The sequence below is a fragment of the Dicentrarchus labrax genome, unplaced genomic scaffold (assembly GCF_905237075.1).
Source record: "Dicentrarchus labrax unplaced genomic scaffold, dlabrax2021, whole genome shotgun sequence".
NCBI classification, from domain to species: domain Eukaryota; kingdom Metazoa; phylum Chordata; class Actinopteri; family Moronidae; genus Dicentrarchus; species Dicentrarchus labrax.
In genome coordinates, this window is record NW_026136703.1 from 11,379,766 (window position 1) to 11,407,006 (window position 27,241).

The following is a 27,241-nucleotide window of genomic DNA, read 5'->3' on the forward strand; positions in this document are numbered from 1 at the left end:
TTGGATGTGTGTATGTGTGAGGGAGACAAAGAGAGCGTGAGTGCAAGTGAACGTTGTGTAATGGTGGGAAGCTGTTCAACAGCCGTTGCTGTGGTACAGGGCTAAAAAACAAGAGAAGCTTGAACAGCACACAGCTGTGTATGCTGGATAGTGGATCAGAGGAGGATGAAGTAGTGGAGGGAGAATAAAAATTAGGAAAGACAAGATCACATTTCTTTTTGTTGTGGGTAAAGGCGCCAGAGTTCAGTGCCTGTCATGTCAGAGAGGTGACAGTGCAGATTCCCAAAGATATCAAAGCATGTAACTATGCAAACACACAAGAACACACACACACACACACACACACACACACACACACACACACACACACACATATATACACATGCTCAGACACTGTATGCAATTTTGATATCAAACTTCTGTCTGTCTGGTGTGATATAGACCACAGAGGGGGTGGGGCTGGTGGACAGTGGGAGAAGGGAAGTGCAGCCTGGGAAGCTGCCAACTTTTTTTCTTGTGGCTAATGTTCCATTTAACGATGACACCACTGGATGTGTATGTATGTATCGTAGCCTGGAGCCAGAATGAGTCGTGTTTGTTTTGACGTGGCTAGGGAGAGTGGAAATGTTAAATATGCATGTAAAGTGAGAACAGAGACCATCCAAGATTTATGATATTCATTTCACAGTGTGCAATAGATACGTTTAGTTCTTTGTTCTTACCTGCTGGCAATAATGCATTGTTGAACTGTCCCTGTAGCTGGCTGTCACTGGTAGGCCTGTGAGTGTTAAAGGAGTGCACACTGCTATGTCCATTTCTGTGTCCGTGCCAGTTCCTGTGCTCATTGCCGCGGCCGTTAGCGTAACCGTTGCCACTGGGTAGAGCATTGGAAGTAATAGGCCCAGAGGATGATGGATAACGTTTCACAGTGCGGGAGGTCCCAGTCTGCTGAGGGGAGGAGTCAGGGGGTCCCCGTCTCACTTGGGTCCTGTCAATCACATCATCACAAGACCATAAACATATGACCTCAGACAAAAGCTAATGTCCCACACATACATACACTGTCAAAGATACACCCATCAGCAATGAATGTGCATCACCGTGAAATCCATTTAAGCATGGTCAGTGTGTGCAACAGAAAATAATGTTCCTAAGAGAAAAACATGCTGTCTTAGGTCATAGCTTTGCTTAATTGATTTTATAGATGAGCCACAATGATTTGGAAATAATTTTGTTTTAATGAAATTAATAATACCATATCATTCTTTAAACACATAGGGTTTCAAAACTAACATCTGCCGTAAGTCAGAGAGCCATGAACCTCACTAATTAATGAAAGATTCTGTTTGACATTAAAGAAATTTCGCACTCACATCACTGATTAACAGAAAATAAAGTAAGGGAATGAGACTCACAGGGCCCACTTTGTGTGTGTGTGTGGCTGGTCCGTTTGCCTCAGAGAAAAGTGTGTGATTAAACACATTAGATCTTTCCATCAGGACTACAAAACCTTTCCATCACCCATTGTGTCTGCTTGACTAGATTATGAACTCCCTGTTCTGTCTGACTGTGGCCAACCAGGGAGCAACATCCTGAGTGTTACACCGGGCTGGAGGAAGTATTAAAACTGGGGTCGAAGAACAAAGCTCGACCAGGGCTGCAAGAGGCAAGTTTTTCACCGGTGAGCATTTGATTTGGGTCAATTACTGGGTCTGTGTTGCACGACCTGGAAGCCGAGCTCATGTGAGCAACCTGGGGGAGGCGCGTGCCTCTCAGACAGACAGGCAGACGGGCCTACCTTGGCTCTGGGGGTCTAAGAAAGCTTTAGGAGTGCAGGGATTCAACTCTGCAAAAAACATCTGGATCCCACTGATCTGCCCTGACAGACAGTCAGCAGAGCAAGACAAAGATGAACCCTGCCGGTCAGATTAGAAGAACTGTTCTACAAAGCACACCTGTGGTCCTGAAAGGTAATTTAGGCTGTAATTGAGGTATATCACATATTCATACATCACATATTTACACGTTGAATCAGCTCTGTCGATCCACAGACACACAACAATGATCGGGCAAATAAACACACATGCCCTGTCCCAGCTGTGCTAGATGTAGTACAAGCCTATTCATGTCTCTTTATTCACGTACAAACCACATTCCTGCTGCCAAGGGGAACAGGACACAAAATGAGAAGGGGAAAAGGGAGACAAACCTTTGGTCTCTCACTTCATCTTTTCGAAAGCACCTATAGCTGACAGCTGCTGACCCAGAATCCTTAATCTCCAGGGCGGGTCCAGGGATAGGATAGGATGTGACACAGGGAAGAGGTGCTAGTGTCAAGGTGGTAAGGACTAACCCAGCAACAGCGTCCAGTCCAAATTATGATTGGGTTTTTCCATCACTAACAGTGACACCTGGCCTGCAAGCTTCCTGCCTCACTTCCTAGGCTCAGCCAGATGTTGCTCTTTCTATCTCTCTGATTTTCAATGGCAAAGTGACTTCCTCCCAGCATGAGCTCACCACTGCCTTCCCTGCCTGCAGATCAGGGGGGCGGCAAGGGCAAGCACGACTCAGTCTGAACGTTTGATGTCATCATTAGGAACTTCAAGGCCGCGGGGAGCCAAGGAGGAACCATTCCCCTGCCTTGTTCTGGGTGACTTGAAAGCAATTTTGAAGACCTCTGCCAAGATTACATGGAACATTGTTTGAACAGACAGATGGAAAATATGTTTTGGGTATCTAATGATGGCCATACAGTTTTAATTAACTGATGTTGCTGATAAGAGAGCTGCCGAATGAGCATATGGCACACAGAATTGAGAAATAATTGGGAAAATATACTGAATTTACTAAATGTGCCTTTCTTGCTCCTGATGTTGTTTACTGTTAATTGAAAGCTTGTATATTTAAAATTTGTAAGTTGAGGGGTCCTCAACTACTCAACTATTCATTGTTTTGGCCTTACAGCATGCAACTTTATTGTTTACTTTGGTTTACTTTCACAAGTCCCATCAGCATCAATCTTCCGATCTAACTGGAAATAAAGTGAATAAGTGTATTTCCAAAAATGTTAAATAATTAGCAATGGACGAAGAAAAAGTATTATGAAACACACATGATGTTGAAATCATGAGGCCAAATAATGTTTTTCAGACACTTTGATTACATTAGGGAGATTCACTTGCATACAGTGTCAGGCTTGACTGGGTTTGGTACATGACTTCTATTATTTCATGTTCAGAACATTTGCTAAATAATTACATTCAAAGAGAAACAATCAATTCTTATACACTGATAAATCTCAGTCCAAACACTTGATCAAAGCATCAGTTTATATGTGATAGCAAAAGAGGCCTCAAACTAAGACATAAACCCACTGGCACTGTCCACTTTTACTCATCATCATCATTCATTTCATATGTATGGAAAGCAATTCGAACTAAACCCCATCACATTTGAGGAAATTACAAATCACAGTGATGGCCAAGACTCCACACTGTGCATGAAACAACTGTAAAGCTTCCAATGTGCAAAAGTATTACTTGGCACTTAGTTGCTACATATCTTTGAAGTCATCACAGCATTACAACATATGAATATTAGTGCTCATGAAGGAATGACAGGCAGCATGAATGGCAGTTCCAGCCACACCTCTTGACCCAGATGAGTTGGAGAGGAGGCAGTTTTAGAGCACAACAGCACACAGTCAAGCTCTGTGTAAATACAAGCCAGGACCAAGGAGGACAACTGGAGGACAGTCAAAAAACTCTCTGATCTCTGAGATTCTGCTGATGCTGTACATAAACCATGTTGTTAATAGAACCCGATGAATTACACCGCCAAACACAATGCTAGGTGTACTTTGAAGTTTTCATGTGGGCGAGGGGAGGGTTACGTGGAGAAACTCAGTTAGATGGCTTTGTTTAATTGCCAGAAACCCTCCCGTAGCGGGGGCTTGGGAAACACCACTTGCTATCATCCCAGTGGTGACTGTGTTGTTTCTTTAAGTTGCCCACTGGGAAACAGGAGCTTCTCAGTTAGACGGGGAAATTCTGGATTTATCTCATGATCCTGTTCACCCCAAACATTCACGTACATACATGCAGTGACCCAGATCCGCAGGAATACGCCTATTGTTTACATCTTAAACCATCTTCATAGCCCACTCTGCATGATGAGGCCAGAACAGTGTTTATGTGAAGCACTGAACAGTAACGTATGGGCCACTGCTGATTCATTCAGGCTCTGAGGTGCTTTCATTTTCTACTCTCTTTATAAATCTCCATATGAAATAAAGCATATTTGTCAGTTACAGCTAATGCATTGCAGACCTAGTTTTTCTGGGCTTTGGGTGGCAAGAAGATTGGAAAGAGTTAAAGGATTGTGATATTAAATGTTTTTTTACCGGCCCTCTCAGCACTTGGAGCTCAGCACAAGTCTACCTTGGCAAAGCTCATTTTTCATTTTGATTTGTTTGAGAATACCAAAGTCCGAACCCACATCTAATGGCTTGGATTGTTGGCTTATGGCAGCTAATGCAGAAAATAGACTGATATGAAGCGCTTGTCTGGTTGTTGCATGGAGCCATTTGGCTTCGAACGGACTGTCTAAACAAGACAGTCTGACAGCAGGCAGGAGTGTCTGGAATTAGCATCCCAGTCTGGGTCACACCGCATAACCCGATAGCTCCCAGCCTTGTCACTTTGTCCCATCACAGTTCTCTTTATGTTGGACTGAGCATGACCTCCAGAGTGACGAGTGGCAAACCTCTGGAACATTCAGGTTTACGACCAATCAACACAAGAGTCGTTCTATCCTGCTGAGGAAAATTGAGTCATTATTCTTTTTATTTAAACAAAATGTTTAATGGGTCCATTTACCTCTTTCCAACACGGAGTGTCAGCCAAAAATCCCTTATTACATAAGAACTACACATAATTAGGGCAATTTGAAGGCTACTTGGTAAATGGGAAAGTAAATGACGGTCATCAAAGACAAAGTGTAAATCAAAGTCTACACACATTCATCTCTTTCAGAGAAAGCGTTAAAGACTATTGTTCATTTCAAAGCTTGACGCTCGGATATGCAGACCATCAGTCTAACTGCCAGCAGGAACAAAAAAAAATTGTGCAAACAGCAGCTGAAACAATGAAAACGTTGTACTGCTCAACCACTGCAAACACTGTTGGCAACAAAAGATGAGAAGATTTATGAGTGTATTTAGGACATGCACTTTTGCAGTCAAACAAGGAGGACTGTGAGCTATAAGGAGCACTATGTGAGGAGTACAAACAGTTTTTGGATGCAACAAAGCATACTGGCCCTATTCCAAAGCAAAGTGTTCCCTACCAAGTGGCAAAGCAACAGTTACGAGATATTGTTTGCAGTCATGCTTTCCAGAGGAGGTACTGTTAAACTGGGAAACACCTCCAAATGGATAGAGATAATGTATCTTTCTTCTCTTGATTTTAAATTTGAGAATGTCGAGAGAGAGACGTTTTTCAGCAAAAAGCTCAACAACAGATGGTGCTCCACATTTCACAGACTAAAGCTTGCAGACAAGGAAGGAGAGTGCAGACTGTTGAAACTAGTCCCAGGAGGTGTTATTCAAGAACATTAGCAAAGACACACACACTTGACTCTTGTTCATGTTTTGCTATTCAAAGCCCAACAGTGTTATGAATCTCTGTGACGTCCAAGACATTAACTACGATGTAGCTATGAAAAGAGAAAACATTCCAGATTAGCAGTAAAGATACTGATCATAGGTTGACTTGGATTCCTGCTCCAAGTATGACTTGTTTGCCACAGAATGTGATTTAACAAAGCGTCAGCTTTTATATCTGATATTTGATGAGATATTAATTACTAATTGGATATTTAAAGTCTATTTTGTTTGTACTTTGAGAAGATGGGCTTGTTTTCCCATGTTTGATTTAGATTTCAGGATCCACAGGCAAAGACGGGAAAAGTTTAATTCAGAATTTGGTCTGTCTTAACAGTCTTGGTGTATTTTAGGAGGTGAAAGAAGTCTCTGCGGGCTGAGAAAGAATTAGTCCTTTCTTACCCACCCAGTCAGTGCACCAAACCATCTGTACCACCAGTGGTCAAACCCAACTGTGGTCACACATATCATTCCTCAGGCAGAATGCCCTCATCCATTCATCATTCGTTGAGGTCCCAGTGTGTTTCTTTCAATAAAATCCTGAGGTTTAAACCTTAGCATGCACCAATAAATATAATATCCAACCCCAAGAGCATTTTCATTATACTGTTGTTGTGTGTTCCTCATAGCAACATGGTCATGCAATGGCATGGTGGTGAAGTTTGTGTTCATTGGAAATTCAAAAATAACTCGACACCAGCCTCTGTCATATTAAAGTCTTAACCTAAATTACAGCTTTTTCTGAATGTTTAATCTCTGGTAGTAAATGTTTTAACCTCCACTGGCTTTTCTCACAGCTTGTTTTGCAAGTTAATCATGAAGCTTGCATGTCAACTTTGCATTATAGTGTTCAAACTCACTGAAAAACACTTGATGTTGTGAAGGAATGGTTTGACATTTCAGACAATACAATTTTCTTTCTTGTCAAGAGTTGGTTGAGAAGATTGATATCACTTTTATGTCTGCAAAGTAAATATGAAAGCTACAGCAAGCGGCCAGATAGCTTAGTTTTGAATAAAGACTGGAAACAGGGGAAAGAGCGAGCTATTAGGTATGAGCTTTAAAACTGGTAGACAAGCTGTTTCCCTCTTTTGCCAGTCTTTATGCTAAGCTAAGCTAACTAAATTACCATACTGACCTGAGAGTAGTATCAATGTTTTCATCTAACTTTCAACAAGAAAGAAAATAACAAATTTCCCAAAATGTTATGGATGTTAAAGAGCTTGCATACACATGTTGCCCCCTGTCACTGATGTAAAAAACAAAAACAAAAAAAAACAAAAAACTTTGGGCTACCAATCAGCACTACAAAAGTAGCAATGAATGTGTCAAATTAAAAAAGTATGTCTGGGCAAACAGACAACAAACAACAGATTTTATTCTTGGATACATGAATAATGAATGAATGATGAATGATGAATGATGAATGATGAATGATGAATGAATAATGTCATCTCCTAGTGTTCAGTGAATACTCAGAATACACAAAAAATATAAAATGATGAAATTCTGACTGAGTGCTCCATGTATGTATGTAAATGTAATTTAACATTACCAGCTGTGCCAGTAGTCCAATGTGTCTCATACTCTTAACCAGAAAAAACAAGAAAACACCTAGTCACCGAAACATGTGCAGCACTTATAACTTACAATAAGCTACTTTCTCCTGAAACAAGGACTTCTCATATATATGGCAGCATAAAGCCAAACATCAGTGAGCAATTAGGCCCAGTCTCTCTTTGATAACATCTCTCGTCATTATGACTTGGATAATTGTGGGTCCTGGCAGAATATTTCCCCTTGTGAAAATCTGGGTGTGTCTGAGGGCTTATCGCACTAGCCACAGAGGCTGGATTAAATCATGTTCTCTCTGTCTGGACGGCCTTCCAGGAATCCTGCTAGTAGCAGCCAGAGCCTGGGTGAAATGAATTGCAGTGGGGTTGGATTGATTCAGAAAGAACTTTTTTTTTCTTGCCCCAGGGGATGTGGCTTATATTAGAGCAACAACTGGACTTAGTGCAGAATTGAAAGCAGCGAAGGTTCTTGAGAAATTTATTTAGCAAAGACTATTATATGGATCAGCCAAAGTGCTACACAGACAAATGAGGAGATGAAGTTCCACTTAATTTTATAGGTATGACTTCCCCCACCGCCTGCATGAAAATAGATTTTCTGTAAATTCAACCTCATTGAGGTTTTCAGACACTGCATGATCAAAACATATGACTATTGCCGTCTACTCAATCACAGGCCAAAAGCTGTGAAGTAAACAGTTCCTTTTTTATCTCCAGGGGGGCAGTAGCATTGCCAATCTGTCTGTTTTCACCTCAACATTCTTAAAGTGGGGTTTTCAAGCTCTGAGAAATCCCGAAAGGCTTGATTCTGGATGGAAGCAAAGCAGTGTGGTTGCTGTGGTTCAGGGGCCAGAATCAAAATGCCTGGAGACATGGTGAGCTGAGAGGCTATTCAATACTCTCCAGTTTATTGTAGTTGCTCTGATCATTCACTTAGTAAAATGCCACAAGACAGGTCAGCAGGAAGAGCCATTACAAAGTGCTGACTGAGACTATGCCTACGATGGTCAGTGTCATATGTCAGACTGCTCTGACAGTAAGCCAAAGAGGGTTTCCAATGAGAGAGGTGATTGAGGGAATTTTTGAACAAGCCTGTAACATCGGTTGAGAGAGCAATAAAAACTTTACCAGAGGTTTGCAAAGAACACGAGGAAAAAATGTAGACATGAAGAAGGCTAACACAAAGCAGAGTTTAACGTCTGGATATGAAAGAAGACATTCATGTCTGTTGGACTTGCAAGCATGTTGGTTGTGTACGTTTGGTGGTCTTTTCCACCACTCGGCCCCACAGGAACCCTACATCCTGACATCTGACTGGATTAAGTGGTTCCATGCAAAGCCATACTGCTAATTCATGCTTTCAACACCATGCCCCATATCTGGGAGATGAGCCTGATTGATACTGTCTCCATCTGCCTTTAGCTCCGGAGCTGGAGGCTGGATTGCATTGTGGGATAGGCGCTCTTCTTCCTATAACGGCCGTACAGCATTTGTCCCTCCAACAGCTGCATCTGCACAGGCCTACTTGATGAGAAGGATTTGGCTGCGGATGCCGAGCCCGCTGGCACCGCGGCTCAGAGAGCGTGTTTTTGGGATGGGGCTTTGGAGAGTTGGGATGGAGAGAAAGAGATAGACATATCTGTCCCACGCTGAGTGCTGAGTTCTCTATGGTCCTTTGTTCCCTCTGGCCTAGCAGGAAGCCAAACACTCATGGGACTCGTTTGGCTCTGTGTTTGTCGAAAGAAACACACCAACTCTTCCTGCCCTGGCTCGGTTAATATCGTTGTGTGTTAAGCCTGCTCACATTCAAAAATCAGTACATTTAGACACACATATCAAACAACATATGCTCAGTCAATCTTGGTTCATTTTCTACATTATATGTTATGCAAAATTTAACATTCATTTCCTTGCTTTTTGTAGCATGTAGAGAGTTCACCTGAGGACAGGGTGGCCTACATAGCTGAGTCTGCACTGAGTCTGTTGATGTTAAACCCACAGTAGCAGAGGTCCCCAACACCACAAAGCATGGCAGAGGATGTCCAACCATGCTCCGGAAAGCCCTATCACATTCATATCACAAGAAAAGAGAAAATGCTCACCAGGGACCGGGGTCAGGGCAAAGGTAAAGTTTGTAGAACCGACATGCGAAACAAACACGCCGGCAATCCACAAGCAGAAAGCCAGTTAACCTGACCCTGTTAAAGTTCATTTCCAGTCCACCCACGCAGGGATACAAATCACAGCTCTAGACACACTGTCATATGCCTGGTTTAGAAGCAAGATAGAGCCCTATTCAGGAGCGAACAGCACATGTAACCTGTGGGAATTATGCTGCACTTTACCCCTCTACTCCACATTAGTCCCCGTCTGCAGGCTTCCTCTGTTTTGGCAGCAGCCGAAAAGGGAGACAAGGATGATTCTGGACACGTCCTCTTTGAGTAGCAAAGCAGACTGCCAGGTGGTACAGTAGGAAAAGTTTCCCAGGCTGCATGTTTGGGTGTATATTTTAGTCTTAAGAACAAACACATCTGATCAAAGTCAAAGACATCAAGAGTATTATGCGATGGAAAGCTACTCTGGGATTTGGGCTACTCTTTCAATTTATTATCCTCTCAACCAAGTAATAAGAAACTTGTTGAGTGAATTTCCACTCCCTTTTAATGTTTATGATAATGTTTTATTCAAGCTCTGCATTTCTGTTACACTGGATACAGTGATCATCACTACCCAGAACATCGGTGTTGATAGTAAAATAATATTTCTATACAGGTGCTGAGGTCACCCAGAGGATTCTGACAGTGGCTCCCGTCAGCGCTGGTGGTGTGGTTTGTCTGGAGTGGGAGTGAAAGCAACCAGTGATCCATGATTAACATGGAGAACTCCCACTATAACCACAGTTTCCTCTGAGAAACGGCTGTGTGGCTATGTGCAAAGCCTTGAGTCAACAAGCCACATAACCGCTAGCCCTATTAGTCACCGGGCAAACGGTGGGGCTGATATAAGCATAACAGTTAATACGGAGAAAGCTGTATGCATTACCTCTTAAGGGTCGTTCTGCTCCATATTACTGGGTGTTTTTTATTTATTTTTTTTTATCTCAGTATGGTACTGTGTGTGACCAAATTTGTAATCAACCCTGAAGCAAATTGCACTTTGCAATATTGTACAGAGCAATTACTATAAGTAATGGGCCAAGACATTGATGCATCGATATTAAATCTGAAACATTTCTCCAATGGTGATAAATAGTAATAAACTGATCCAATGCTCTCTCTTCCGGTTCAGTAGCTAAACCAAATCTAAATTCTGTTTACCACACTGCGTGGAACTAATTGAAATACTTTTTATGTATGTCAACATGTGGCACTTAAAGTTGAGTCGGTAGCTCATCAGGAAGGGATTGATTGATGACTGTTCCTGGAAACACTGAGCTTTATAATGACAAAAACATTATATTTAATGTTATATTTAATTATATATATTCCACTTAATGTGTACATCCATAGTGATGAATTGTATTTGCAGGTAAATGTAGTTTATCCCTAGTAACCCCTAGTTTATCCACATGGTTTCTCTACCAAATTGTTGTATTGTACCATATCTTAAAGTATAAGCAGCAGATCATATTGTATATCCTTTTAAATATCATACTTTATTGTATATCAAATGTTATTATATCATTATATCAAATTGCACTGGTCATCAGATAAACAGTAGAAATACGTTCCCGATTACAAAGTAATCTGTCTGCTTGCACATTTTTGATTGGCCAACGCATTGCATTGCCGGATAACATCTGCAAATGTTGAGCCAGGTTCAAGATTTCTGCTGGGATGACCTTGCGTTTTTTGGTCAGATTTGGCAGCCCTGCAGTGACCTCATTGAAATGAAGGAGGGTGTTTTGTTTTTTGGTTTTTTTTGCTGCTGTTTTCAGAAAAGGTAGAAACTGAATATGATTACCATTTGCAGTTCTAACATCACAATGAGGGGCAGTTTAGAGTGGTTTCTGTGACTGATGCAGTTTTATTATGTCAAAGAAGTGGTGAAGCGGCGAGGATTGACACAATTTTGCTTTAACATAACTAAAAATAACTCCACCCCAAAACTAGTTAATTCCTTCTCTCAATAATAGAATTAAGTATATGATCTAATTATCCAATTTACTGCATCTTTAAGTTCTATTAGAAGAACCCAGACAACTTGAACTGTTGTGCTCTGTTATCCAGGTACCAGCTGTCCTTAGTCTGATTATGTAACAGAGACCAGAGAGAGATGACCTTTGGAGGGATGACCTGCATACTGCACACACATCCTGCTCTGCCCTGCTCTGTTTCCTGCAGAGGACTGATGTCAGAGAAGGTGGGGGTATGGAGTTGATATGAAGGACTCATAGGAGGTGCTGAATACGTCCTCTGTGCGTTATCAGAGTTCCAGCTTAGCCAGGAGTGTTCACCACTGGCCCTGACCTTCATACTGGGAGCTGACAGACTGGCTGTGATCTACAGGATCTTGTGCTGACAGGAACAAGCCTTTCACTACTGCTGAGCACAGCGCTCACAGGAAGTACTGGTTTACAGTGAAACGCATTTGCTCCACAGCAAAGACAGCACAGGACAGGAGGAGGAAACTGTTATTTTTTTGCCAGCTGCATATAGGGTGTCCCTATTTTCAACATTACAGTTTTAATCCCACAGAACAGGCAGCTGGGACATTTGGGACACAGTTGAAATGGTCAGAGGAGAGGTGGAAGACTGGAGACAGGAACACAAGAAGAGAGAGTGGGGTATGGAGTTGTACTCCCATGTCCCAGAATCCCATTAAACAGAAGGCTCCTCATATGTTTTGTCCATCCCAACATGACTTTTATTCTAGTCTGTCACGCATAAATGTGCTGGATTCACTTAGTAGGACTTTTCCTGAGAATGTTTATTCTTTAAAATAACATGTCAGAATGCAGCTGTGCTCATACAGGACTGACAGCAAGTCAGCCATCTTTAGATTTTGACAAAGATAAATTCTATTATATCATCTGTTCAACTTTTTCTAGATGGACAGATTTGTCACCATGGATGTGGCCAATAGGGACAAATCATTTAAAAAATCTGTTAGGACAGAACACATAATATAGAAAAATAATACACAGCAAGGGTTGTATTGAGGTGCTGATCACAGAATGTAGACTTGAGAGTGGGGATGCACAATATGCATTATTTTGCCAGATTATGTAACATAACATGTAGTGAGCAAAGATGATTTAATAATCCATAGCTCTAAACAAATCTAACTGACATCAGAATTGTTCAAAATAAATTATTATTGTTATGGACTGATAATGATAATGATCATTTAATTATCTGTATAATTCACATTAATTTCCCTTTATTGGCCGATAACGTATCTGTCCCACTAATTGAGAGTAAAAAAAATAATTGTGCATTCAGGCTCTATATGCATTTCTGTTTTATTTAGATGATGATATTTCAGCCCTCTGGCCTTCTTCGAAAGAGTTGTTTCGAAGACTTTCTTACTTCTTTTGGTTAACCTGTGGGTAAATGACAAACTGTATGACTACTACAAATATGACTACTACTACAAGACCCCAGGGTCTATAATGATTTGATGTATGAGAATGTTGCTCAACTCAATAATTTCTGCAATGACACATGTTTAAAAACACCCACCAACAATGCCATGCCAGAGCGAAGAGAGCTACTTCAATCCATTATTATAAATTCTTGGAGACAACAAGAAAATTTTGAAATCATCTTTATTTGGTTATGGAGTGAAAAGTTTAATAAAAACACTTACCCTCCAGCAGAGTATCCAGACCACAACATCTCCCTGGTTGCTCAATTCCTAATCAAAAAAAGCTGCAAGAGTTTGAGGTGCTGGTCTACTGAAAACTTTGTTAAGAGTCACCTTCAGTGAGTTGTTGACAAACCTCTTAAAAACGACCGCAGACACTACACTTTCCCTGTCTGCCACCTGCGGACATGTGCACACAGTGGGCTTTCATAGCTGTCTGGACAGTGAGAGGTAAGGTCCAAGTGGCAGGTCTGGAAAGGAGAAGTTCAACTGAATTTTGACTATATCCTGAAATTTAATCTTAAAAGTCCCTTTACCTTTGTCAGCTGAATGGATTACATTCTCTCTCTTTCTAATTGATGTTTTCTCCTATTATCATTGTTTTTGTTCTCTCCCTCCTTGTCTGTCTCATTCCTTCTGTACACTATTTCTTTTTCTTGGCGCCACTTGACAGGCTGGGTCAGTAACAGGCTGCCGCTGACATAACAAGCCAAGTCAGCTCCAAGAAAGACATATATAGTACCTCACACCTTCACTAGCAGGGGAAAATGAAAGGAGACTGGCTGGCTATACTGCATGTACAGGGTGGCCTTTGCTCCCTCAGTACAACAGTGGGGACAAGACCAACATCTATCCGAGCCCGAGTTTCTGTCCTCCCCTGCTCCTCTTCTTACTCCTTAATTGAGCCTTGGCAGTGGTGTTGTCCATCTATCTGACTCTCACTCCCAGTGACCTCACATTGCTCGTGCTTTCCTGGCTTTGCAAACAGTGGAACCTCAGCCTGATATATGAAACCAAGACTTGCATCTACCACTTCTCCAGGGGGAACACTGTTCCACCCCTAAAAGATCATTCTGGGCCGAGAGAATGCAGAACATTTGAAACAGTTCACGGGGGCTGAGCTTTAAATGTGAATTACACAAGCACTCAAATAGCTTCCTGGAAGCACAAATGAGAGAGAGTCAAGAATTCAAATAATTCTTTGACTAATGTTTAAAAGACATTTTGCAATTTTGGCAGGAGCTTTTATTTTGTCCTACAAATTTCAGAAAATTCTGTTGGTTACAACAAATAATAATTAGATTAGTCTAAGCTGCATGCTTGGAGCCAGCAGAATGGGGAAATGGCTCATCTTGAACTTAATAGCACCTCTTACGAACTGTTAGTCAGCTTCAGCAGAAATGTGAAAAGTGGGCACAGTCATAGCAGGGTCATTTATGACTCAGGAACACTGTCTGCTTCTTACGATGTTGAACCTGCAACCTTGTCTCTTTCTATTTATCCCAGATTTGTGACTCAGGACGCAAAAATGTCCTGTGAGTCAAGAACAAAGAAAACATATGCATAGCAACTGTGCAGTCTTCAGAGGTCTTGTATTGATTAGAAGATTTACTATGACTCCAAGATAATCGTTATGGGAAGGAGGATGTATTAAAACTCTTTTATGAACCATCTGCCAAAACATTTAGTAGAGTTTCATTGAGCTACCACAAACATGCGGATGGCTCAGCCAGCGTAATTCCATAACACCAGCAAAAGCATAAAATGACACAAGACTTTCACAATTAGCACGAGGGGCACCATAAATGTCAGATGTAATTGAGAATGTTTAAGTGGTTTGGTGGAGAGAAATTACCCAGATGACAAACTGGCTAAAAAGTGAATGATGACCTCAGTGCCCAAACAAATTATGGCACTTTATTCGACTGTGAGAGGATTAGAAAAGCACTGGGCCCGAGTCCAAAATGGAGCACAATTTGACAAGATAAGTCTGAACCTGTAAGCAATAACGATCCATCAAAATATTCCCGGAAACAATTACTCCCTTTTCAACATACTTGATCAAGAATATGGTTCTAGTCATGGTAAAGTGATTAATCAAGCCAAAAAATCATTTCCAACAAGATTGGAACAAAAACAGTCAGATGTTCAAGCCAAGAAACTATTAGGCCTGTCTGATTAGCAGTCGTTGGGGAATTTGCTGAATGCACTGAAAGAGGCCTTCGTCTGAGCAATTATTAGTTGGATACATTATAGTCACAGTTATTCCGATAAATCAAAAAAACAAAGTGAAACAGTCAAAGCCTAAAGAAAATATAATCTTCCTACTCTATTTTCATTGCAAATAGGGTTAATACTTATGTCTGGTAAATCATGTTATATTTTCCTACATTTTGCATATTTACTTTAATACTTTTTCAGGCATGGCAGCAAATGCTGACTTGCTTTACTCAGTATTTGTTTTACTTAGAGTGTATTAAAGATTTAACATATGAACCCATTCATCTGGTATGATTTATTGCAACGATAAACACAACCAGCGTTGAACAGCAGTGTAATGAACTACTGTTTGTTCAACAGCGTAATAATAATTTCTACTAGAGTAGTGTATCAATTTGTTTTCTGTGAGCCTTCCTGTATGACAGTAATGGTCGCTCAAAAAATATCTCTCAGTACAAAACCACAAAATACTGTATATTATTAACAGTGTATGTTACGTTCACTAAATTAAAAAAAAAAGGTTCAAGACTCACTGTGCTTTGATATACTTTAGTATATAACAGTGTATATTACATTCACATAAAATAAAAAAAGGTTCAAAACTCACTGAGCCTCTATAGTATATCACTGTACAATAGCATCATACCAAAATCTCTGGTTATGGTCGCTCTGTCTGCAGCAGTGACATTGTGGATCGGGATATATAATCTCTGCTCCTTATAGTGCTATCAGCCCAGGAGTCAATCGCAGTGGACAGCAATAGAGGCCTGCTGGTTCAAATGAGGTCTAGCAGACTTCACTGACTGTCGGGACCAGAGCAGAGAGCATCGGAGTCGGTTTGTGAAGTTTACCGACTGCCCAGCGGCGTAGCGAGTCAGCGCCAGGCCCCAATGCAAGATGATTAAAGCGGGCCGTCCCATCACAATCAGACGTAACATGATGTAATGTCAGTAGCGACTTAAAAAAGTGAAACCATGCAAGTTTAAAACGGCCAGTAACAGCGAAATGCACTGCACAGTTGACACCAAAATTAAATGAAAACAGACAGCCGTGCTATAGAGATGAGTCATAATAGCAAGGCTAAGAAAGTGATAGAATTGATTTCTTAACCAATAACAGCGCACCTTCACACAGTTGAAAACATGATCCTATTAGCGATGAGGCACAATGACACACAGGAACAATGATGATCAGTGACGGCGCACCACATTGACATTACTGACAAAATGTCAGTAAATGTAAAAAAATTTAATTAATCGGAGCAGTGGTGCAGATACAAGTGGTCCATTACGGGCTCTGGACTGCTGCAGGCCCCTTTCTAACTGCATCACCTGCATATATAATACGCCTCCAAGTTTTCGGGGACAGCGTTACACATTTGCACCATTGTTGACAATAGCAAACCATCTTGACAGTACTGACATTTGATAAAAGAGCTGGAAGAACAGTCTGACAGTCTAACATAGAGGAAGCTACTGTACCCCATTGTCTGTGTTGCTCCAGCTACTTTTATTTAACCCCCCTCAGTATAACTGTCAACTGCCACCAAACAGAAATGGTTTTCAAACAGTTATGAAACTAACTAACTAACAAGCTTTTTTATCTTTATTAAATGAAATCATGTACAATCATGAGAACAAATGCTCAGGCTTGCTAGTGTGATAGCCATTAGCCCGTCAGTTATGGTAGTTAACCAACTAGCCCTACAAGTAATACCTATGTCAATCCAAATTTAGAATTGTTGGAGGACTTCTCGTAAAATGTTATTTTCCTTATTTGGCAAAGCTGAGGCTCTTTCGGGCTATAATAAGAAGAGGTGAGGAAGCACAGCTGCATCACTTACACAGTGTGTACAGGCTGTCTGGTGGTCGCAGGTCGTGGGGGTTGGACCTTGGCGGTATCGATGGCCTGCCTTTCTGAGGGCCTTCTCCGTGGTTGGTCTCTCTGGAAAGGGTTGGTCCCGGGTTGTACACGCCTCAGGCCGCCTCCATCACGGATGTACACTTGCTCAGGAGCCACTTCCTCACAGCGGGGCCCCTGGAAGCCTGAGCGACACACACAGGTATGTGGCCGGCTGCAGGAGCCACGGTTCTGACAGGGGGGCTGGCAGTCAGCTGAAGAGAGAGCACAGATGGAGATCATGTTTTCAGCAGGTCATGTTAGAGCATGTGCCCCCCTTGTATGAAGGAGCAGTAGCAGAAATGGCTTTCCCTGATCTCAACACAGGGGCTCACTTTAAATTGATTCAATCAAGGGGCCATTAGTTTCACTTCTTAACCCTTTTTTCGTTCTTTTCATTCAGCAGAGAGCCCGGGGCTGTCATGTTCAATTTCTCTTGAGTCTTTAACTGCCCTGTTTAGTCTGAATGTATATGGTCACTTACATTAAATCCTTATCCAATTTCTTGCTGAGGTAAACTCTATAGTCTAGGTTCATGGCTCAGTTTAGTGCCACCGGCATTTCGGAGTGATTTCCTAAAAATATCTTTGGTCACTGATCTAGAATCCAGTGTGCGCTTTCACTGTAACACAGGCAGCTTAAAAAGGTAATAAAAGTAAGAGGTCATAAAAAAATGAGCGAATGGGAAAAACTGGTTACTGGAGGCCAACTGCAAATAGCTGACACTTCATCAAAGAAATGGCTTGTAGAGCTGTATCTTCTATTTGAAAAACAAACGGAATCTGAAGGGGCTTACTGTACCTAAAAGATGAATGTGTGCATAATATTTATCAATAGTCTGCAAATACACAGTGCTGAGGTCATTTCATGGTCATGGAAAAATAATCTGTGTCACTCTACCAGCCCACCCCCACATCCTCCCATCACACCCCAGATACTTGAAGTGCTGAAAGATCAGCGGCACACAATTTCAAGTAAACGAGCTCTCGATCTTGTGACACAAATGTATGTAGTAGACGGCACTTGAGGATTTATGGCATTGTCCTCAAACAGTAAATCAGGCCACAGGTCTGGGGTGGCTAAAGCAAACAGAGGCACTCTGTCAACAGGGCTATGGAATGCTATTGACACAGATGCTGTGGACACTGACAGATCGCAGGCAGGAACGCTGCCACAGCTCTTGGCAATGAGGAGTGCTGGCAGTCGAAAAGGGCCCCACTGGGTGCGAACGGGGCTCTACCTGCTGCACGCTTCCTGTTATTGCGATACTGCTCACACTCTGGGGCCAGTTTATGTTTCTTTTAGTCTTGAGAGAAAGCACGCTGGACCCCAAAAATGTTGTTCCTGATGACATGAGTTTAAAACTGAAGTGACAGAAAGAAACATGACAGATCCGCATTCCACAGGCATTTTCCCACAAAGAAAAGGCAAGCCGAGCTCTGTATTTTAGTTTTCTCAGATCACGATACATGCAAATAAAAAACCACCACATTAAATACAGTCAGTCTGTGGTATGATGAGGAAAACTAACAAATTGAGGATTAAATATCAGATCACCACTCTCTTCTGCTCCATGGTGAAGCAAATTTTATTTAAACCAACTAATCCATTCAAGCATTTCCTTTTAACTACTCTGAGGAAAATGTAGCCCCTTTTTTGATGAAGCATACACATTTAGAGAAATGTGGTGGTGGATTTGTATAACTTGGTATGTGATCCGAATTTTCCATCATGGGATAAAATAGGAATTGTCTGAGCTCTCTTTGGCAAGGAGTTAAATACATCATCTAACTAAAGTACGGGCTGGCTGGGTGCCACCGCCTTGTCCGGAGTCTGTTTAACCTCAAGTTTGGGGATGAAGCGGTGGCTCAAATGGGCCACAGATTCCAGTGACATTATGCTGCAGGGGGAGGACTTGGTAATGTGTGAAACACCATTCTTCAAATAAACTATCTGAACTGAAATGTGAAATAGCACTGGGCAGGAAAATAACCCAATAAATGGAGGTTCACGGTTGGCTTACGGTGGGATATGTGTTCAATTGTGTGACGTGTGACCTGTTTTCAGTTGTGTGGCACAGAATAGACACCAGACAAACATGTCGCCTGTGCTCACAATAGCCTGGACAGGTCAGTGACTCTGGGCCTGACATGTGCCCCACCTGAAGCCTGTTGCGTGGCCGGGGGATACACTGTCACTGCCTGTCTGTGTTGTCTCTGGGTCCTGCCTCTGGGCTGTTGAACACATTGTCGCAGTAATTGCTGTCATGCAGATTCGTCTTGCACATCATTAAAACTAATTGCCTCACATTCCATCCATTTCACAAATATGTGCAGCAATTATTACTTTGCGAGAGTAATAATAAAATGAGAATCCATTGGAAATAAAAGAGGGAGAAATGGCAAACATTCCTGGCATTGCCACTTCAGCCTTAATTATGACTAAGACAGACTGGCCAAGTTTTGAGAGATTGTGTCCAGATCCAGTCATCTGAAAAGAGGAGACGATTAGACTGTTGTTGGCAGCTTTGACCCTTCCAAACAAACATGCTGATCCAGACAAATCAGTTATAAAACAAAAGAAAATAATATGGCAGCATTTTCTATGGCTTAAATATCTTCAGCTTATTTAAGTGAGTCTGAGGTCTGTGTATCTCTTCTACTTCCAGTGCTGCCAAACTTAAGCTAAATGGGAAACTTTAAGGTCTTTACTTCCTGAGTAACATCTCTAAAGAACTGCCTGACGGGTATGGTTATCCATCTTCTACAAATTGTATTCACTTAGGGGTTAAACGATCACTTTTCTAATAATATAAACAATAAAACTAAGTTATATATATTGTCATAGTTCTTGCTTGGATTTGAGGCGATCACACAGTTATTCTGTACATATAATGAAGTAACCCCGGGGTCTTTATTGAGGTAAGTATGGCTCATAATTTCTCTAGTGGGTTACAGATACCTGTTATAAGCTTAGGTTTGCGTGTGCGTGTATATCCAGGGGAAATTGCCATTCTTGTCCCCCCCCCCCATGCAAGACTCTCATTTCCAATCCATTACAACCCACCAGAGATTAACCTTCCCCTCTCAGTGACTCAAGAGTAACACAACCCATCAAATCTTTACAGTCCTTTCATTCAGCAAGGCGCAATTTGAAACCAATATCTGACATAACTTAAACATGTAGAGAAATCTCCTCACTTTACACCGGTCATCGGTACTACTGTGACTAGAACATTTTGAAAATAATATTGATAATGAAAGCATAATCACAATAATCTTTCATGGACTGAAGGGCTCTCTACTGAGCACATTATGGGCCATTATGAGATTTAGAGGCTGGGAGCTGCTCCGGAGATTAGAATTTAGTAGAATATGGCAAAAGGCTTGACTAAAGGCCCTTTCGACCCTTGTAACTGAGAGACAGGGAGTTGTGAGATGAGAATGAAAGATAAAAAGGCATTAGAAATAATGGTTGCAGTCGCGATCATAACCTCTGGCTGGCTGTTGCAGTGTGGCCATTTCTAGCAGATGAGGTCATAATAACACCATTGGTAGAATGTGTGTATTAAGCCTGCATGTGGATAGAGATAGTTTGTGAAGAGGCTAAAGCCTTGACATAGTTTAAAATATGCTCTACAAATTGCTGTGAATTTGCACAAAAACATACAGAACAGTACAAAACCGTAACAGGCTGAATAGGTAGTCTGGTAAACCTCCTGTGATGACAACAGGAGCCTCTCTTTAGGAGTCACCACAGATCCTGACAGATCTCATAAAATAGGTCAAGTGTTTAAGATTGTGGGAGGCAGCCGGGAGAGACGAGCTTAAAAATGTGCCTCTCATCCGGACTCACATATGCACTGAAGAAGTACGAATTGGTCTATTGAGCAGTTAATACAATTGCCTCTCAATGTTAATCATTTCAAGGGAGTGTTAATCTCTTTACAACATGTGATTTCCACATGGTTGCCAGTCCAAGTGCTATCATTTCAGCTTGCCAAACACTAACTTTTTCTGTCTACAATGAAACTGCTGTTACCGTAACTCAAACGCTCAGAATCAAACTTCTCGATTGTTCTAATCAGAACCAGAAGGGAGGGAGACACTGACACTGTTTGACTGATCCTTTATTTTCTCTTTGTGGTAAATCTTACAAGGGTAATATTTCACCGGATTAAGGTACCTCTGTCATAGATGCACATTTTTCAATCACAGTGTGGGTTTTTCAATCCAATACAGTAGTTGGAGCTTTTATTCTCCTAACCCACCTCAGCTTTGTGGGGGGATTTTGTTAACCTACAGCTGACCCATGACACTGTGTACATTACTTTTAGCCACGCTATACCGTGCCTCCACCGCACCCCTCAAACTCCCACATTCAGCTTCTAATGAGCCACATGCTGGGGCGCTCTGTGGAGAATATCTGGATCTGGGGGCGTGTGCCCACAACTTGTAAAGCTGACTCTGTGAGACGTGGTGTTCACCAAAAAGCCACAAACCCCATCCTCCTGAGGGATCACACCCCAACAACTTCCATATGGTCTTTAAGCAGGAGGGTGCTATGATATATGGTTGGCTATGGGCTGCCTAACAACACTGTGGCCTCACTGAGCGTGTGTGTGACTGAAGGAGAGAGCCGCTTGTTGTTAATGTTGCTCTCTAAGTTGTTCTAAGTGTCAATCAAGTTGCTTTTTAGACTTACTGCTGAGAGATCTGCTAGAGCATGTGTACTTCTTTTGCACCATGACACCATGAAAAAAAGAGAAGCATATGTGTTACAAGGCCACGTTTCTTTCTACTGTCTTCATTATTTCCGTATTATATTTATTATAATGAACAAAGACGTACAAATAAACAAAACAGAAATTCAACAGGAAGATGTCTAGGGTCCAGACGCTGAGTAGTACCTAATTTTCACCATACTTTAGTCTGTGGTAGCAATTAGAAAAACATGTGGCGCACAAGGGCCAAAACAGGACCCAATTGCAACCTACAAACAGACACACCAGCTGGAGCGGAGAAAGCAGGACTCCTGGTTTGGGGAGACAAGTAAGAGCAAGCTGTCCAACATCAATGTTAATGATGGGTTTTGGGACGATGGGGTGTGTATTGATTACAGGATCTGTCTAATGGGCCATAACTCTCTACAGGGATACCAGAGAAGTGTTATGCCCCTGAACTGTGCAACCCCCACAAATTCACACACGACATATAAAGCTGCGGAGGGCTCTGTGGCTGTCTGTGTAGCAGTAATTTCAATGACGTCACCAGCAACTCCAGCATGTTAAAATCCTCCTCATGTTCTTGTAAAACAGAGGACACTGCTCAGGAGGCTTGGTTCTCATTGGTGTTGGGTCTCTTCTTTTTCAACCTTTGGGAAAAGAAAATTTCTTTCTATTTTATTCTTTGTCATTTGAATGTGTCAGTGCTGAATAACAAAGGCAGATGTACGCTTTAAAGGTCCAGTGTGTAGCAGTTAGGAGGATCTATTGGCAGAATATAATATATTATGAATATAATATTCATAGGTACATTTTCATTAGTGTATAATCACCTGAATATAGGAATCGTTGTGTTTTCATTACCTTAGTATGAGCTGTTTTTATCTACAGACGCTGTGGTGCGCCTTCCAGCCCGATCTCTTTCCAGGGTCATCAAATACAGACACAAGTGGTCTTCAGGTTACAATCTGCAACTGCAACTGCAAGATGCCACTAAATCCTACATGCTGGTCCCTTAACTACTCTTGCTCTAGTAAACCCTCAACTCTGCAGCTGCCGATTGGATGTTGTAGATTAAAAACTGCACATTTTCCACAGGATATTGACTCATCATATCTGCAGTAACTACTAAAAACTAATGCATTTAGCATTGTCCTGGTGACTCAGTGGGTCATGGTGCATCATGTGCTGGGCTCATGACCTTTAGCTGCGTCTCATTTACTATCCCATGAAGTGCACGTTATGAACCCTATACAGTACAGTTCAAACATTTGTTATGCACAATAAATATCCTTTCTACCATTAAAACATATACATGTGACTAGTGTAGATAAGAGTAAACATCACAGTGCTATTTATGTGCAACTGCCTTTGAGCCAACTTCTTGAAGTTTAGCATGAGGTTCTGTCTGACTGCAGGGGACAAATCTTACTGTAAGATCGGGTCCAATATGTGTGGGTATTCTGTTTTGTGTCAGGGAGGTTAACAAAAAGCAAACCGAGACGGCTTGTACCTATTAGGTGAAGATGGTGAACCTACATATTTGGGTACTGTTTTGGAGGTCAGAAAACGTTCACACGTGTATGTCCTTGATACTTTGCCAGCTGCCTCACACATGTTTTTGCAGAAAAAGAACATTAGAGATACTATGTGGAATTTTCAGAAAATCCTTATTAATGACGCCGGTGGCCGTTAGGTGAATTGCAGTCTGTATCTTTTTGCTTGCAGTTGCACGTGTGTTCGCACCCCGTAGGCATAGGACCAAAGACAGTCTTTGAGACCGACCAAGGCCAGTCGGATTACAGGCAATACAGTGCCTGATTCACAGTAGCTCTGACCAGGACTCTGAGAGGGAGGTCGGGCTTTTTCTGTTAACAGTATATTCATCAAAAGTTACCTATATCAGTATTGTCCAAGCTAAGTTACTGTAGCTGTCATATGCTGGTCGTGGTTTCATCTAAAGTAGGTTGGAGATATAAGGCAGATGGGCTTCGCTAGATAAAACTTGACGTTAATGTTAGTGAACTCCATTTCAAAGCTTAAAAAACGTCTTTCACTTCCTGGGTGGCAAACTCATGACACGCCATACTCGTAGCTCTGATTGGCTAGTACTCAGTGGGAGAGTAAAGGCAAAGCAATCGAGAGTGTGCATAAAGTTCATACCTTTTGGATTTTCTCGTCAAAACGTTCCAGAGTCTTTCACACAGAAATTAGTCCACAATCGAGAAAAATCGTGGAAGGTCTCATTTTGCATAAATTGCTTTAATAGTACCTTATAATGCATTTTGCACATAAGGAATTGTGATAAATGATAGTATAAAAAGTGTAAAAAAATGAATTTTATACTTCTGTTATGAATATACTAGTATGTCATTTATTCATTCACATAAAACCCACATTGTGATGGTGATGATGTCATGGTGAACAGCTGAGTTGAGCCCTTACACAGCTCTCTCAACACTGGAGGGCTTTAATTCTATTCAAACTACACAGGGGGCGTTACAGAACTAGGTAAACATGCTACATGCCGTATTTTGTTTTTGGTAAGATAGGGAGTTACCTTGTGATGGGAGAGGTAAGCAATAGAGTAAGAGAGAGAGACTTTCTGCATGAAGAGTTTATTTTAGGGTTGGGATGGGGCCCTGAGCGGCACAGCAGGCCAAAGAAAGCTGGAAGGCAATCAAAAAGAAACTCCTCTCTACCGCGTTTCACTCTGTCAATCACCAACTGCTTAAGAGACTGAAAACAACTTTATTCCTCCACGTGAATGATGCACCTTTCATCTGCACTCTCTAAGACAGCACCAGGTTTAAATCATGGGCCATCTGTGTGCTTTCTTTGGAGGGTCATGCTCTCACTGTTGGCTATACTTGCAGCATGTTGCCATATGTACCGCAAGCTTTCGCCAAAATATTGTGATCTATAGTGTGGTGAAATGAATTCTGCAGCAGAATCTAAAAGCCTGCACTATAGGGAGCACTATGAGCTCAGGTTAAATGTAAAGCCAGTTCCTGTCTGTGCAGTGGGGAGTCTTTTCTCAGTGTTCCCCGGTCTGAAGTATTCTATTTTGTCCCATACATTAACTCTGTGTGTGGTAGTCCATGCCATTAATCCAATTACTAAAACAGCCATGTCAACTGGAGAAGCCGGGGCAACACAACATAACTCTGATGCATAGTGACCCTGTCAGTATGAGCTATACGCCAACACTAGCATTCCTTTTCAGCCGTGCCTGCAACATGAGAGTATGTATGGCAACGTCAGTGTGTTCGGTCTGTCGGCTGGTTTCTCGACTACTTTGTTCCGCGCTGAAATATCTCAACAACTATTGAATAAATTGCTATAAAAGTTTGGTGATGCGCTGACTTTTCCTCTAGAACCTCCATGAGGTTGACATTTGTGGTTTTTAGTGAAACGGCTATTGAATGGATTTCTATCAAATTTGGTACAGACCTTCTTGCCCCCCTCAGGATGAATTGCATAACTTGTGCCAATAACTCAGTTAATCTTCTAAGTTTTATATTGCACTAAACACATTTTGTTTTTTTGTATGTTGAAATTGGAAATCCCTCTGTCCTGTGATACCATGAATTTTATGAACCGTTCCACCCCTACTTCCCAGAAGCCTATCAAAGAACTCATTTACAGCCAGGTATGAGCAAAGACCACATTCAAAGGTGGAAAGATAAGAAGGAAGCCTGTGAAAGCAGATACAAAGTACAGATAAAATTCACATCTATTCTCCGGTAACACTGGGTTTAAGAGTTCTTTTTTTAATTGTTTTTTAAACGAAATGTTGTAAACCAAAACTTTAAAACAGTAATTCTACACTGATTACAATGCATCTGATTGAGGGTTACTCTATTTATCCTAAAACTTGCCAGCAATTCAAACTTTCATCCTAATTCCACAGCTAAGTAGCTTACTATTTTGTAAACAGATTACTGTGGCAGTTCCCAATACAAACTGATGGTACAAATTTTACTGAACCAACTTGCTGTTTTACCTTTTTTGTAACATTCCCACGCCTTACTATCACTGGTGTATTTTACAAATGATGTTGTTGATCTGTTGGTGAAGCGTTGTGAAGCGGTATGAGATTACATAAAAACCAGCAGAAGATATCTATGGAGATTTGCGTTAAGGCTGAATGCACTGCACCTTCTGCACAAACATTTCATACATTTTTTGTGTCAAGGCAGTGTTACAGTAATGCTGCTGACAGACAGACTTGTATGAGTCTTGTAGACAGGACTGCTGCTGGGCTGTGACTGGGCGAGGCTACAACAGGGCCTCTCCTTGCTCTTTATCTTAGCAACAATGCTTTTTGATGAACAGATGTGAATCGCAGCCCAGTGGGGAACAAGTATAAGTGCTGACCTAAAAACAAGAGGCTCCATTCATCTCCACGGGAGCTTCGATCCTGCTTACAAGTAAACAGATGGAAGTGCAGCGAAGCTTACACCTGGCCTCACTTTACCATCCAAACACAACACACACACACACACCTTTGGTTCTTGGCCACCATTAATAACTAATATTACTTAGGTAAAACCTCAGTCATAAAAACCTATGAAGATTTATCTCTAATTACAGCGGTTAACTTAACCACAAGAGAAATAAACATGACACAGCCGTGGAAAGGCAATGTTCTGTTTTACTTAATGGATCAAAGCTTTCTATCACACAACACTGGCTATTTTCAGCACATGGAATTTGCTTTAATACACAACCAAGTCTGCTAACCATCCATCCTGAAGACGGAAACAGAGACAGTCAGCACCAAACCTGCCAGGACATGGGTAGGGCCGAGTCTCCAGACAACAATGTCCAACCGGACCAATGGAGACCCAGACGTAGACCATTTTATAAACATATTTCCAAAGACACGTAGGCGCACTCCTAGGACAACTAGTGATTCAATTCCTGTCATATATTTGCTCTGAGCTCAACCCAATTGAACAAGGAGGTATTGTTAGGAACCCATAACTCTAGACACCCAATCCAGCCTCACGGGTGAAGCCTGCAGCTGACACTTTTAATATTAGACATTACTTCAATCCCTTCAGCGAGAATTTCCTAGACAACTCGGCCGCGATATGTTTTTACTTATGCTCCTACTCGACAGGTTTGTTCCTTTTCTTTCCCCCACTGTGAACATGTTTTCTCATGCCTGGGTCTCAGGCAGGGATAGAATAAAGATAGCCTGAGCCTGTTTTCCTCCACGGAGGTCTTCTACGTGGGGGCTTCCAGTCCCAGATCCAGTCTGGGGCCTTTGTGTTGGCACCTTGCCGGCCGTGGGGCTTCACTCAGCTGATGATAGCATAGCCTCCAGTCAGACCTGGGTGAGGGCCAAGCTGTAAGAGGGTCCAGATGGTTGGACAGACCCCTGGCCTGCTCAGATACACCGCCTTGTTTAACACAGGCGCGTTAGACTGGACCTGTTACTTTCTGGCAGATTAAAAGTATTTACCCTTTTAATTTGGGTAACGGCAGCTCCATGTTAGATGTAATTTACACCTTGGTAAGTGTGCCTTTAGCTGGGACTTGAGAAAAAAATGGAAGGAGGCTTTG

General features: G+C 41.7%; 1 protein-coding gene and 1 long non-coding RNA gene across 5 annotated transcripts in view; both read right to left on the reverse strand.

The window, feature by feature from the left end:
- The window catches only part of LOC127361493 (latent-transforming growth factor beta-binding protein 2), an 81,555-nt gene that overhangs the window by 49,152 nt on the left and 5,162 nt on the right, over nt 1-27,241 (reverse strand). For all 4 annotated transcript variants that reach the window (XM_051396169.1, XM_051396168.1, XM_051396167.1 and 1 more), the window contains exons 3-4: nt 16,889-17,159; nt 723-988 (exon numbers count right to left, since the gene is read on the reverse strand). In XM_051396169.1, the coding sequence (XP_051252129.1) occupies nt 723-988; nt 16,889-17,159 (537 nt within the window). The remainder of the gene's footprint in view (nt 1-722; nt 989-16,888; nt 17,160-27,241) is intronic.
- On the reverse strand, nt 8,748-13,750 carry LOC127361507 (uncharacterized). The gene is made up of 3 exons (XR_007884292.1): nt 13,048-13,750; nt 9,176-9,299; nt 8,748-9,032 (listed from the first exon to the last, which is right to left on the reverse strand). It is a non-coding gene; the product is annotated as an uncharacterized LOC127361507 (long non-coding RNA).